General features: G+C 42.5%; 1 protein-coding gene across 1 annotated transcript in view; it reads left to right on the top strand.

Moving 5' to 3' along the window:
* Nucleotides 1-14,699, top strand: part of sspo (SCO-spondin) — a 111,037-nt gene that overhangs the window by 82,377 nt on the left and 13,961 nt on the right. Inside the window, 11 exon segments of the mRNA XM_086160954.1 lie at nt 58-219; nt 364-480; nt 1,676-1,814; nt 1,921-2,117; nt 2,206-2,376; nt 2,860-2,987; nt 3,057-3,211; nt 7,804-7,850; nt 8,799-8,963; nt 9,927-10,138; nt 13,271-13,366. Of these exon segments, the coding sequence (XP_086017080.1) occupies nt 58-219; nt 364-480; nt 1,676-1,814; nt 1,921-2,117; nt 2,206-2,376; nt 2,860-2,987; nt 3,057-3,211; nt 7,804-7,850; nt 8,799-8,963; nt 9,927-10,138; nt 13,271-13,366 (1,589 nt within the window).

Here is a 14,699-nt window from a genome sequence, read left to right as displayed (position 1 = left end):
CATTATTAAAACAAAACCACAGCTGAGGATGCTTATGAGAGTCCCCTCGTGTTCCAGATATGTGTGAGTGGAGCATGTGGAGTGCCTGGACAGCTTGTGCACAGCCGTGCAGTGGCGGAGTCAGGCAACGCTTCAGATGGCCCACAGCCTCCGCTCCAGGACCCCGCTGTCGAAACCAGCAGACACAGAGCCAGAGCTGCAATACAGGACTCTGCCCTGGTACATTCTCCAGTTACTTACACATGCACTAACAACATGGGAGGATGCCAAAAGAAAAGAAAAAAAAAAAAATCAAATGCTGTATTTAAAATCATGGTATTGACTGGAACAAACTCCTCAAAATGATTTTGCTTGGATTCCCAGGTGAGCGCTGTGAGGATAGGGGGCGGGCTTACAAGGAGAGCTGTGCCAATCAGTGCCCACGTAGCTGTACTGATTTATGGGAGCATGTCCAGTGTCTCCAAGGAACCTGTCACCCAGGTAGGCTTGCACTTGTCAGATGGTTTATCTATCTATCTATCTATCTATCTATCTATCTATCTATCTATCTATCTATCTATCTATCTATCTATCTATCTATCTATCTATCTATCTATCTATCTATCTATCTATCTATCCATCCATCCATCCATCCATCCATCCATCCATCCATCCATCCATCTATCCATCCATCTATCCATCTATCTATCTATCTATCTATCTATCTATCTATCTATCTATCTATCTATCTATCTATCTATCTATCTATCTATCTATCTATCTATCTATCTATCTATCTATCTATCTATCGCCTACTTTTTTGGAGGGACTCTGACTCCCTACTGAAACCTTGCACTCCTGCCCATGTGGTGAATGACTTACGAATCTCAGCCAACACGAGATTTTCATCGTTAGTGCATTTATTCCCTTCATTAAATCACCTGGTAATGTTAATTATACTTTTTTGCACCCAGGGGAAACTGTTTCTCATTGTGTGCTGTTCCCTTGTTTGTTATTATCTCCCCATAGAATGATGGATGGGATGTTTTTCTTAATATGAACTGTCCATTATAAGTATAAGAAAGTGCTGACATTTTTGCTTATAATCAAGGACAGCCAATACTGCCTTGAAATTTTAGCAGAATGAATAAATTGAACTTTGAAAGTTACTTTTTGTATCCAATTAGTAATTACTTTTACAATGAAATTGGAAGAGTTGCTTATTACACTATGTCAAGTAATATAGATATTAATTTACAACATTGGTAGGGAGCAGCTGCTCTATGGAGTCCTGGTCAGAAAGACAGGTTGCCTGTGTTATTCTTGTTTGTATTTTTAGCTATTTACCTCTCATTTGGGGAGAGGCACTTCAGCCCCAAAACAAATAGAAGTGCTACACACACACACACACACACACACACACACACACACACACGTGCATCATTTTTCATCATTTTTAGATATTACAATATTTGAAATGTTCTCATGATAGATGGATCCCTAATACATTTTTTTGTTAAATCTTATTTAAGTCCAATCTGTATTTTATAAATCACAGAAATGTCAAGATACTTAATCTTGAAGAAAAAAAGATCCGCACCACTTTGATGACATATTGATTTTTATATTTGGATGCTGGGGCTGATATGAGAAGGATGTTTGCAATTATTATATTTGTTTCCCTTCTCTGGCCAAGGTTGTCGGTGTCCGGAGGGACAGCTTTTACAGGACAACAACTGCGTGCCGGTGGCAGAATGCCGCTGCGGCATCCCATCAGGCAATGGGACGCTGGAATTCAGGCCCAAAGAAGAACTTAGTTTAGACTGCAACACCTGGTAGGAGATAGATGTGAAATGTTGCATAACATCATTGTTTTTATAGTAGTTTAAATCCTCATTCCCGCCCCTCTTACCTCTCTGTTCATGCTCCATCCATCTCCAGCATGTGTGAGAATGGCACTCTGGCGTGCACGAAGCTCCCGTGCCCCGTGTACGAGAGCTGGAGCCCTTGGAGTGTCTGCTCAGCATCATGCGGGCGCGGCCTGCGGACGAGGATGCGTCTTTGCCAGGACGCAGATGGTGGCCCTCCCTGCGCCGACACCTCACAGACAGAGACCTGCGACCTGCCATCGTGTCCAGGTCGAATGTTCAACATGAATTGTTTGTCCTCTTTGTGGTCTGGTAATTCTTTTTTTAAATCCCATTTCCTCTGTTATAATAATACCAGCGGGGTGCCGACTGAGTCAGTGGTCGTCCTGGAGCGAGTGCAGTGCCACGTGCGGCAGCGGGATGTCAGCGCGGAACAAGACCATCCTTCAGGAGCCAGAGCCCGGCGGTACCGCGTGTAACGGACCACTTGAGCAGCACATTGTTTGTAACACCAACAGTTGCCTACCTGGTAAAAAAAAAAAAAAATATATATATATATATACTGCTCAAAAAAATAAAGGGAACACTTGAACAACACAATGTAACTCCAAGTCAATCACACTTCTGTGAAATCATAGTGTCCAATCAGGAAGCAACACAAATTCATTTTGACTTGTTTTAAGGACATTACATCAAAGTTGGATCAGCCTGGAGTTTGTTTTTACACTTTAATTTTTTGTGTGATTCCTAATCAGATCTCCATGGGTCGATACAATTGATTTCCCTTGATCATTTTTGTGTGATTTTGTTGTCAGCACATTCAACTGTGTAAAGAGCAAAGTATTTCATAAGAATATTTCATTCATTTAGATCTAGGATGTGTTTTTTAAGTGTTCCCTTTATTTTTTTTGAGCAGTGTATATATACACACACGAAGCACACAGCATCAAACTGAATAGTGTTTCATAGATCAGCCAAGGACAGATTTTTTTTCCATTTATGTATATTTCAGAGTGTCCTGAGGGGCAAGTGTTCAGTGACTGCTCTGGTTCCTGTCCATACACCTGTGAGGATTTGTGGCTGCACACTCAGTGCATCCCCGCTCCCTGCGGCCCTGGATGCAGCTGCCCCTCTGGCCAGGTCTGGACTGTGTCAGTATGCTACTGGAAAGCCTGTGTTGTGTTATTCATCTGACTGTGTCCCTGACAGGTGTTGCATAGAGGCTCCTGCATATCCCGCACAGAATGCCCATGTTCGTCGCTGTCGCTGCCAGCTGTGTACCACAACTGGAACATCAGCACTGAAGAGAGGACAGAAGTCCTGCTGCCTCCTGGAACCTCGGTTCAGCATCTGTGCAACTACTGGTAAGACAATTTTGATTCTAAGCTATCAGTTGAAAGACATAATGGTGTCTAATATGAGGTTTATTGTGGGAGATTGGGATATAAGGATTTAGGGATTCAAGAATTTTTAATGTCATTCAGCTCACACGAGAATGGAATGAAATTTGTTTCTTGATCACGGTAAACAGCCATCAGCAGCAAAACAAGCTAAAATTAAAAATGTTTGAAATATGCACAACAGAGACAGGAATGCAAAAATAAGCATGACAAGACACAATGTACATCCGAGTAAACAGTGTAGCAAGTAATATGCAACATTAACAGAAAACATGGATGTTTCGCAGTAAAAGTTGGTGCTGTATTAGCATCAGAGGATTCAAGATTCAAAGCGTTTATTGTCATATGTACAGTGTAGAAAAGTGTTTCCCTGTACAGCGAAAGTCCTACTTTGCTCAGTGCATTTGGATTGGTGCAGATAGGAAGAGTGTAAACATTATTAAAAACATGCTTATAGATATGAACATGGACAGTGCAATAGAACGGTGGCAGTGCGATAACACATTTGAGTGCAGCTTGGTGTGAAACTCACAAAGTGCAGGTGCATGGATGAGTGCATTTTAAATAGGAACTTGACTTTACATGTGCAAGAAGAATGAGTGTCAGCTGTACAAGAGTCTGATGGCAGTCGGGTAGAATAAGTTCTGTAATCGTGCCGTTCTACATTTCACACTCCTGTACCCTCTGATGGAGGGTGGGAGTGTGAACAGTCCATGTAGGGGGTGGGCGTGGTCCTTGGTGATGGAGGCAGGTCTCCTGTGGACTCTGCAGTGGTAGATGCTCTGTGGAGAAGGCGGTGGGTTTCTGGTGATCCTCTCTGCAGTCTTCACTACTCGCTGCAGGCGCCTGTGGTCCAGAGCAGTGGAGCTGCCGTACCACACAGTGATTCAGCTGGTCAGGATGCTCTCAACAATGCAGCTGTAGAAGTTGCTGAGGATCTTAGGCGACATGCCAAACCTCCTCAGCCTCCTCAGGAAGTACAGCCACTGTTGAGCCCTCCTGACCATCTGCGTGGTGTTGCAGGACCAGGTGAGGTCCTCACTTATGTGGACACCCAGGTATTTAAAGCTGCTCACCCTCTCAACCTCAAGACCTTGAAGAAGCAGTGGCTGATGAGGTCCCCTCTCTCTCCTCATGTCCACGCTCATCTCCTTGGTCTTATCCGCGTTGAGAGTGAGGTTGCTGTTCACTTCACTAGACTGGACAAAACCATCCTGTAGGCCGTTTCGTCTAAGCCGTCGGCGGCAAACTTCAGGATGATGTCCTCATGGGAGACAACACAATCATGGGTGAACATGGTGTAGAGGATGGGGTTGAGGACACATCCCTGTGGAGCGCCCCTGTTCATGATGATGCTGGCTGAAGTCCTGTCACCTATGCTGACAGATTGGGGTCTGCCAGTCAGGGGGTCCAGGAGCCAGTCACAGATGGTGGGGTGCAGGCCAAGGGTGGACATTTGTGTGTGAGTTTGTGGGGTACGACCGTGTTGAATGCGGAGCTGTAGTCCACAAAGAGCATCCTAATGTTGGAGTCTTTGTTTTCTAGGTGGGAGAGGGAATAGTGGACGGTGGCGGCTATGGCATCTGAGGTGGACCTGTTGAGCCGGTATGCAAATTGCAGGCGGTCTAGGGTTCCCGGGATGTTGTTCTGAATGTGGGCCAGCACCAGTCTCTCCAAGCACTTCATGATGATTGGAGTGAGTGCTTCAAGCCTGTAGTCATTCAGGCAGGTGGGTGGGCTCCTCTTGGGGAGGGGAACTATAGTTGTGTTCATGAAGCAGGTGGGGACGGTGCTCTGGCTGAGGGAGAGGGCGAAGATGGCAGTGGGAACATCAGTCAGCTCATTGGCCAAAGCTCTGAGGGCCTTCCCCGGGACGTTGTCCGGTCCGGCTGCCGTGCGGGGGTTTAACCTTCTCAGTGCTTGGCATACCTAGTCAGATGATACTATTGGGAGATAGAAAGAGGGAGATAGGGGGTTCGGGGGTCCGGTCGTGTGTGTGATTCACCTCTGTCTGTACACAGGGTACAGAAACCAAAATGTGATCTGACTGTCCAAAGTGGGGGCGGAGTGCAGCCCTGTACGGGCCACGGATGTTGCTGTACACATGATCCAGGGTGTTCTTATCCCGGGCGAGAATGTCCACATGTTGGTGATCCGTTGGGAGTCTGGTCCGCAGGCTGCACTGGTTGAAGTTGCCAGCTGCGATCACAACGGCATCAGGGTGCACCGTCTGCAGTGCACTAATGACGTCATGGAGCTTGCCCTGTGCTGCCATGGAATGAGCCTGCAGTGGGATGTAAACAGTGGCTAAAAACACGACAGTGGATTCCCTCTGGTGAAAAGTGCTTGCTTACAGTCTGCACGTCTCCACACCATGTTCATGATCACATGGACACACACACCTCCCCCTTTGCCTTACCGGAGGCTTGGGTTCAGTCCTCTTGGTGTATGGAGTGGGCTTGTAGCTGCAGACCCACTGTGTACAGAAGCCCAGAAGATCTGTATTGGCCGATTTGCAAAACAGATTACATGATACAATAAGATATTGATGCCTGTGTATAGCAAAAATTATATGTTATCATAAGGTTATAATTCTTGTCATTTTTATCACATTATCCACGAATGCCATACAAAACAAATATCCATATCATTTAATTTGTTTCATTGTGTTCAAATCCAACTTAGTAACCCCAACACACGGAGCCTCCGTCATCCCATCTAATATTGCAGAACCTCCCTCAAGTAGTGAAACAATTCTTCTTCTTTTTACTGGATTTTCTGGAAGCCAGTCACTCGAAAATGACACCGTGCTGTCAGAAAAGGAGCAGCGTAATGGAGGATATATAGACAGAAGTCCATTCTTTTGACAATGTAAATTTCAGCATAACTGAATCAGTGGAGCGAGACTCTCTATCTTCAGCTACATGCTGAAATGTTTGACAAGTGGGAAGTAAACTTAAATGAAGCGTGAGCAGATCATCACACAAATATCTGGGGATTCCATGTCTTTTTGGATGGGGTTAATTCCAATAACGCTAACAAACCAAACCATGATAAAGAAGTATCTCATTTGTGTGTAAAACACTGGGATGAGCCCAATGATCGCACCATTAGGGAACAACTAAATATTTCCAATTAGGAGAAGCATGCTGTTCATGAAACATGGTTCCTCTGAGTGAAAGGTACTAAAAAAGACAGAATTTCCAATACGATTTCATTTTGAATAGCAATGCAATGGAAATTGCAGTGTGTTTATTGACATTATTTCTGTGGTAGTAAAACTTCTGTGCCTACTGTTTCTATGAGGCTGTTTAATTAGCTCCGTTGATTAATTTGTTGGTTTTCCATTCATTATTCAACACATTTCCAGCTTTGCTTCCCTGGCCGTGGTCGTCATTATTTTTCTGACCGGAATTGATTTTGTGCCAGTGAAACAACCACACACTTTGTCATTGCAAGACTCATGTTGTTCAAGTGGTTGTGGAAAGAACGCAAACTCGAACTGATCAGTCCATGTATCACCAGGAAATTAAAAAATTCAAAATAACCGATCGTTTCTTGAGCAAGATAGCAGTAAAAAAAACAATGTTATTCCTTTTTGATAGGAGACAACTTTACGTAACATATTGGGCAAAAATGTTGGAGCCAAAAGGAGAAATGTCTTGAACAGAGCCGGCTGGCCGATTAGTCAATGTAGGCTAATGCTAAGGGCGTTGTGGTCTTGGGAGGCGCCACAAAAGCGTGAAAAAATTAGCCTTCAAAGTAATTGTATTAAACTAGTTAATACTATTAACTCTTATAGTACAAAATCCCACTCTGATTCAAATATAAAGCAATGCCCAAGCAATATTATTGCAAGTGATAATACCAAATGAGTCCCTCCCTGGCTCATTCTTTGTATTTATTTATAATTTTTTAAGCATGCCAATGTTTTTCATGCAATCTTATAAATGAAAAACGACGATAAAAAATGCTTTTCGAATTTTGAATTCTACCATATAACATGAAGGTGATAGACATGGAAATCAGGCAAAGAGGAAAGAATTTTTTCTCAGTTGCAGCTCTCTCGCAGTCTCTGTAAAAATTCAAGGCTCAAGTATAAAAAAAGGAAAGTGACCACTTTTGAAACATGATGCGTTAAAGAGAGCGTGCATGAAACATTATCGCGATCAACGCAGCCGGCGGGTCGGCTTGGTGTGATTTATTTATGCCACATGTACGACGGTTTCAAATTAATTCCATAATGATACATTGACATTCGGGCACCCTTCTCAGATCACCCCTGAAGGAAGGTTTTGAAGCCTTTTGAAAGACGGTCAGAGTTCAGATTCATTAGTCCGCCACCATGATCTCTAATGTCAGCGATGGCTCGGCGTGCAGCAGACGTAACGCAAGTCATTCCATCTTCCAGATAGGACTTAAAGATCCACTTAATCTTCTCCGACAGTCTAGCCTGTGTGACATAATGATGCCAAGTTGTCTCCCTGAGATCATATCAGCCTCAGTCCTCTTACATTTCCTATCTCACCTGACTTTTTTTTTCTGATTCCGTCTAGTGTGTGTCAGGGAGGAGTGTTTAACTGTACCTCAGAGCCATGCGATGGTGAGTGATGTTCCGCCTGTGAGTCCTTTGACTTAAAATGGCTTATCTCAATGAGCGATTCAAAACACCGGCAGAAGGATCGGAGGTTGAATTGTGAAAACCATGATGAATATGTCAACCTATCTATAGTTGGGAGGAGCAGCTGTGAGAGTTGGTTAAAACTGCAGAGTGACAGACACATCCATCAGAGCTTTTAAAGGCCATTACTGGCTTTGTGTTCTGTAAACACACAATGTGATGGTGAACATTCTGAGCGCTGGTGAGAAGCAGAGTCTGACCAACTGGTACCCTCCAAACATTTCATTAGTGTCAAAATACTACCTTCCAACTAATGTTTTGCAAAAACATTGCAAATTTCTTGGATTCTCTTCAAGAGATTGAAAAAGACACGTCACTTAAGAAAAATGCTGTAATGTGCTCAAAACATTGTAATTTTTTTATGTTGATGCAGGACTCTATATCTTATATATATATTTTATTAATTAATTGTTAATCTATTGTTTTTAATCAACTTTTATTTCTTCCAATGAACAAATAACACTCTTTGAAATATGTATTAATCCTTGTGCAAAGTTCCCTTCAAAACGGATAATACCATTTTTTTTTTTTCTGAACTTGCCTCAGCCATGAACTTTTGTTATTGGGATGCTTCAAAATGCTCATGATTTTATATTATAATTATTTTTTCAATAATTTTTATATGATATCACATCACCCACATATTACCAAATGTTCTATAAATTGCAAAAAAAAAAGTTTAAAACTTAATTTTCTCACCATCATTTTATTGGGTCCTTACAGTAAATCAAAAAATGTCTTTCTTACCAAAGTAGGTGGTGATTGGACGATATGTTTTAGTACACTTTTGCTTCAATGCATGACTTATGCAACTACAGTAACATGAACCTATTTGTGTCTAATCCCCTCACCCCTCCACTGCTCTTTCAGTGGACTGTGAATGGTCCAGATGGTCTCACTGGAGCCCCTGCTCTGCCAGCTGCGGTTCAGGACGACGGAGCTCCAGCAGAACCATCAGACAGCCCAGCCAGTATAATGGGGCGTCATGTGAGGGTCCTGACAACCGTGCCAGGCCGTGCGTTGGTCCTGATTGCGGTGAGTTGCAGCAGGTTATTGCAAACTCTTCAAAATAAATGAAAGCTCTGATTTGTTAAATGCCACCTTTGTCACTCTAAGTCTATCTTTCTACATGCAGATGAGAGGTTAACCATTCTAGGATCTGATATCAGATGCAGTGTGATAAAAGCGGGCTGCCTGCTTCTGACCCGGCAGCTGTCCATTTTTGTCAAACCTAAGTGTCATTTGTTGCTATCGCATCGAGATCAACTGTCACCACCTTTGTTAGTGGATGACTATGTTGAAATAAATGACATGACAATGTTTTTATATAAGATGACCGGTTAATTTTAGTATTCAGTACAGTAAAGAAAATGACAGACGAGAAACCCTGTGTTCTTTTATGAGAATACAATATGGTGTCTGCACAAATGTGTATGCACATTATAGGAAAATATCATTCAAAATTATTCAAATAATAACACTGAAGTTTCAGTCCACTTACTGTATAAGGATCCCTCATGGAATGCAAACCCTGAAATAATCCCAATGAAGGGTCTGATATTAGGATACATATTAGGATCCCAGATTGCCTAATAAGGAGGATTTGAAGATCATTCCTGCGCCGGTTGCCTGGACCTTGCAACAAATGAGGAGAAACATAAATACCATCAAAAACCTCTTCTCACAAGTGTTACAAAAAGGGAGCAACATATGCAAACTTGCCCTAATTCTGTTCTTGGTACTTACAGTATTTGCCTTGAGGCTTTTAGCCCTCTGATGGCCAGATGTCTTTTTTTGCTACATGAATCCTACACTATTGGAAGTTTTGCGATACCATGTAGTACTTGGAAAAGAGGCTGAATAGACTCATCCTTCACACGTCCATCATTAATTCCTTTTGCTAATTTTTCCTTCTCATCAATTACAACATTGACTTATATGACACTGCTTCCTGATGCTCTTTCACGCTTCCCCCTGTTCCCCTATTTGGCTCCACAGCATGTCCCGATGGGGAACATTGGAGGAGGAGTGCGTCCAAAGAGGTCCCGCTGTGTGAAAGGAGCTGCGAGGACATCTACTCCTCTTCTCCAGTCAACTGCAGCGGCTCCTCCGAGGGTTGCATATGTCAGGAGGGGTTGTACCGCAACGCCGACAATGCTTGTGTCATCCCAGCTCTCTGTCCCTGTCGTGACCTGGGCATCGTGCGGGAGGTAAAAACACACGCTCACTGTCTTTCGACCCAAAACTAATAGCTGTCCAGTTGACACATCTGCATAGATTATGATGTGTATTTATCCTCATCAGTGTTTACTTATTTCTGTTCCTATCGTGTTCACTCCAGTTGCACATAAATGAAAGGGATATAAAGATGAGTGACATGCCCCCGTAGGCCACATGAAACCACAGCACCTTTCCCGCCTTCGCCGTCATCAATTATGCATGACGTGACGTCGAGAGCGCCATTTGTACTGCAACCGGGCAAGCCTGTGCGGAATAATTTATTGAGGAAGGGATATTATAAGATTATAAGAATTAATCATATTCCAACAAGAGGTCAGATCTCTCTTCTTCCAGTTTCCCCCTCTCCCACTTACACTGTTTCTTTCATGCTGCTTAATCACAGTCCCAGTAATCTGATCCCTTAATCCCCTTTTTTCCCATGCTAAAATAAAGTCAGCCAATTTATAAAGTCTTTCTATACTACACTTGCTCGAGGAGGCTTACACCTGTTCAGATTCTCAGTCGTTCCACAGACAGAGCAGGAGATTCCTGCATTTTGATTGGTTTCTTACAGAGACATCCAGCTCCCCAGAATGTGAATAAATATGTATATACATATATATATATATATATTCAAAATGGACCAGATTTTTTTCTAGCAAGCTGTTCCAGCGATGTCTCACCTTGTGATTCCAACAGGTCCCTGTTAACATGCTCTGCCCCCAGACGCAGCTACCCCAACCAGTCTCAGCCCCCTCTGGACAGTAATTGTGCCCTAGTAGAAAGGCGGTGGCATTTTTCAGCAGTGTCCCAGAAGTGTCTCCCACCTCTGCGCCACTAAAAATAAACCTCAATTCTCTATTTTTAGACAGAAGGAACACTTACAGGGTAGAAAGTTAAAAAAAAAAAAAAAAAAAGAAAGAAAGCTCAATTTTCAAAGTAACACATCTGGGATATTCTAGATTAAAGGACTTCAAACTCATTTTCAACTGCTGGGGCCACTGCAGAATTCTGCTTGCGGCAAAAGGCTTGGTTGTAACTGTTGGACTGAAACAGCTCTCTCTCTCTCTCTCTCTCTCTCTGTCTGTCTCTCTCTCCCTCTCTCTCTCTTTATATATATATATATCATGCCGTATTTATGTATATTTACATGTATTGCATGTGTGTATATTTACATACATGTACACACATCCACACCTACACACACACACAGACAAACACATATGTATAAATATACATATAGATACATTGGTGTAAGCAGATTGAAATCACTTTGTCATAAAGAAACTGACAATACGTCAATAAAATTCAAGTGAATGACACATAAAAATATAAATGTGTATGAATTGAATATAAAAGTGGAAATTTACAAAACAAACATCCCTCCTTGTTGTCAACCCATGCATAGCAGCTGCATGCATCCAAGAATTCCTGACTGAGAGTGAAGTCTGCCTCTTTCTTCCTCTTTCCTCACGGCTGCTCCTCTTCACACAACGAATCATCTTCCTCCATCTAAGCCTAATCTCTGCATCCTCTTCCCTCTGAAGTGTGCCTTCACACCCCTTGAAAAATGGTGGATGTGCTGTACCATCTCATCAAGAGCCAAGGAAAAAGCTAGGTGTCTGAATCAGAATCAGAATCTTAAGACGAATCTAAATCTGACACATAAAAGGAATCTGACTGCACGTTGTAGTGACATGAAGTTAAACATTGACTGGACACAAAGTGCAAAGATCATAATAAGGACATAATACATATGACTGATGTAGTCACAGATGTGCAAAAATTAGATTTATAGAATAATAATTTAATGATGAACAGGCACAGATATGATCATTAGTACATGACATGTTGTGTAACGTGTTGTGTGAATTCATGTGTTCCGTAAAGTGTTGGCTTGTAGGAAAATGCTGTTCCTATGTTTGGTTTCTGACTCTAGAAGAGTATTGGTCCTGAAGAGAGGGCAGTTTGGGATTATTGGTATATCTTTTTAACCACTTCACTCGTTCAAAAAAACACCACAGATTAATGCTGATGTCGAAAGCAACTTAGACTCTTGTGGGCATGAAATGACTGTTTGGACTGGATCCTCTGCGGAGGACTTGAGTTTTACACAGTGCTGAAGATCATATATCACACCACAAGTCTGCTTTGATAATCTGTAAAACCAGATAAGGAAACTCTCAAACTACAATTTGTTGTGAGCAGCGGACAAAAACTGTGTTGCATTGGATCACTTTCTACAGTTAATCCTCAAAATAAAAAAAGGCCTCAGAGTGTGAGCATTTGTGTGTGTGTGTGTGTGGGGGGGTGCGGACATGTGTCTGTGTAGACATATATGCATGTGTATATGTTTTCAAGGCTGTTTCCCCATAAAACACTGTTGGCTTTCCTTAGAGATGCAAGAATTGATAACTGTGCTTTATTTGTGGGATATAACACACACAAATAAAATAGCATCATCCCCTCAGCCACAGTTTATAGAAGAGTAGCAAACAAGTACATCACACATTGCTTCTTTTACTTCAACAAGGCTGAGAAAATGTTATTGACTAAATGAGGAAGTCTTGTGGCTCACTTTCATTTATGTGTAGCTTCATGGAGATCGTTATTGAAGCTGTATAATATTCCTGACAAAATCTCATCCTGTGTAAAGATCCTTGGTTGTTTGTTTCTTTCTTTTCGTCATATCTGTGCCCCCGATCAAATCAACCACCTCATATTACGCCAAATGTCTCAGTGTGAACCACTGAGCCACTCCCAAGTGGCTATATTTGTAAAGGTAAAATCCTGGCATTCTTAACGATTATCAATGCCAACACACTCACAAGCACTCACACGCACACACACAATTGCCATCAGTCGAACAGTCTGTTACTACAATGTACCAATACCCCTCCGTGCAGATACACCAAGGTGAGGCTTGTGTTTTTGCATATTCCCCAAATATTTAAATCCTGAGAGAACAAGCATATGATGACACACAGACAGGGAGTTTGATGTTGGAAACTTGTATACTACCTGGATAGAAGGTAAACATTTTTTTCTTCCGTGTGTGTGTGTGTGTGTGTGTTTGTGTGTGTGTGTGTGTGCGTCTGTGTGTGTGTGCGTGCATGAGGAAGGCAGGATCCGAGTGGGAGGAGGGCTGCATGGCATGTCGCTGTGTGAACGGAAGGAAGCTCTGCCAGCTCAGGTGCCCTGAACTCCACTGTGATGAGGTGAAACACACTATTTTACAGCCAAGCAGAAATATACACTTGCTTCCACGTGTATTCTCTTTCAGCAGGATAGGATTTGTCATAAGTCCTTTAGGATTTCTTTCACATCATCATGTTGATAATGAGTTTTCTAGCTCTGTTTTGCATGGTATGTATATTTTAATTGGTGTGTAATGCACCACAATCCATTGTTACAGCCACAGAGAAAGAGTAATCATACATCCACTTCAGTAATGTGTTTGCTATAATTTGCAACAATCAATAGGAAGTACTGAGAAAGCCTCTTAGATGAGAGGTGAAACATCTTTGACAAATTAAGACAGCTCAGTTGGTATGTTAAGATTTATCAAAAAACATTGTGACCCACTGCTGAGAGTCTTCACACACATACAAAATTTGCAAACAAAAGTTCTGCTGCCGTCCTCTCTTCTCTAATCTGACACTCAAACGTCACGAGACCTGTAGGATTCAAGGTTCAAGATTCAATGTGTTTGTTGTCATATGTACAGGCTGGAAGTGTGAACAATGAAATTCTTACTCTGCCCCATACAGTGTGTTCAGATAAGTGGATTAAATAAATAATAATAAACATATTGTAGTCACATGATGTAATTGTGCAAGAAAATTAAAATAGTGCAGGGAAATATAAGCATACGCAGAACTGTAAACAGTAATAGAGATGTAAACAGTATTGGTAGATGTGAGCGTTTAAGTCGAGTGCAGCCCTCTCAGAAAGACAGCCGCTGTTGAGCTCTCTTAACTGTCCATGTGGTGCTGAGGGACGAGGTGAGGTCCTCACTGACGTGGACACCCAGATATGTGAAGCTGCTCACCCTCTCAACCTTAAAATCTCGGATAAACAGTGGCTGATAAGGTCTCCTCTCCTTCCTAATCTGCACTGTCATCTCCTTCATCTTGTCAATATTGATGGTGAAGTAGCTGTCCTCACACCATGACACCAGACTGGACACCATCATGTAGGCCGTTTTGTCCCAGCCGATGATGCGTCCGATCACTGTGGTGTTGTCTGCAAAAGTCAGGATGATGTTATCCTCGTGAAAGGCGACACTGTCATGGATGAACAGGGTGTAGAGCAGGCCTGGCCAATCCGTGGCTCCCGAGCCGCATGTGGCTCTTACGTTCATGTTGACTTTTATGTTTGTGCGTTTTTTACCTGTTCAATCGCCAGCATTCTCTGTGCACAGCGAAAAAAAAAAAAAAAAAACACAAACACAAAAATGAATGTAACAGCGGCATGTGGCTTGGGAGTCACAGGTTGGCCAGGCCTGGTGCTGAGGACACATCCCAGAGGAGAGCCCATGTTTGTGATGGT

This window comes from Fistularia commersonii, chromosome 15, assembly GCF_037954325.1.
Source record: "Fistularia commersonii isolate RoL2024-O1a breed Wild chromosome 15, RoL_Fcom_v1.0, whole genome shotgun sequence".
NCBI lineage: Eukaryota > Metazoa > Chordata > Actinopteri > Syngnathiformes > Fistulariidae > Fistularia > Fistularia commersonii.
The sequence above is the reverse complement of the archived record's forward strand: the minus strand, read 5'-3'. Positions and strand labels throughout refer to the sequence as shown.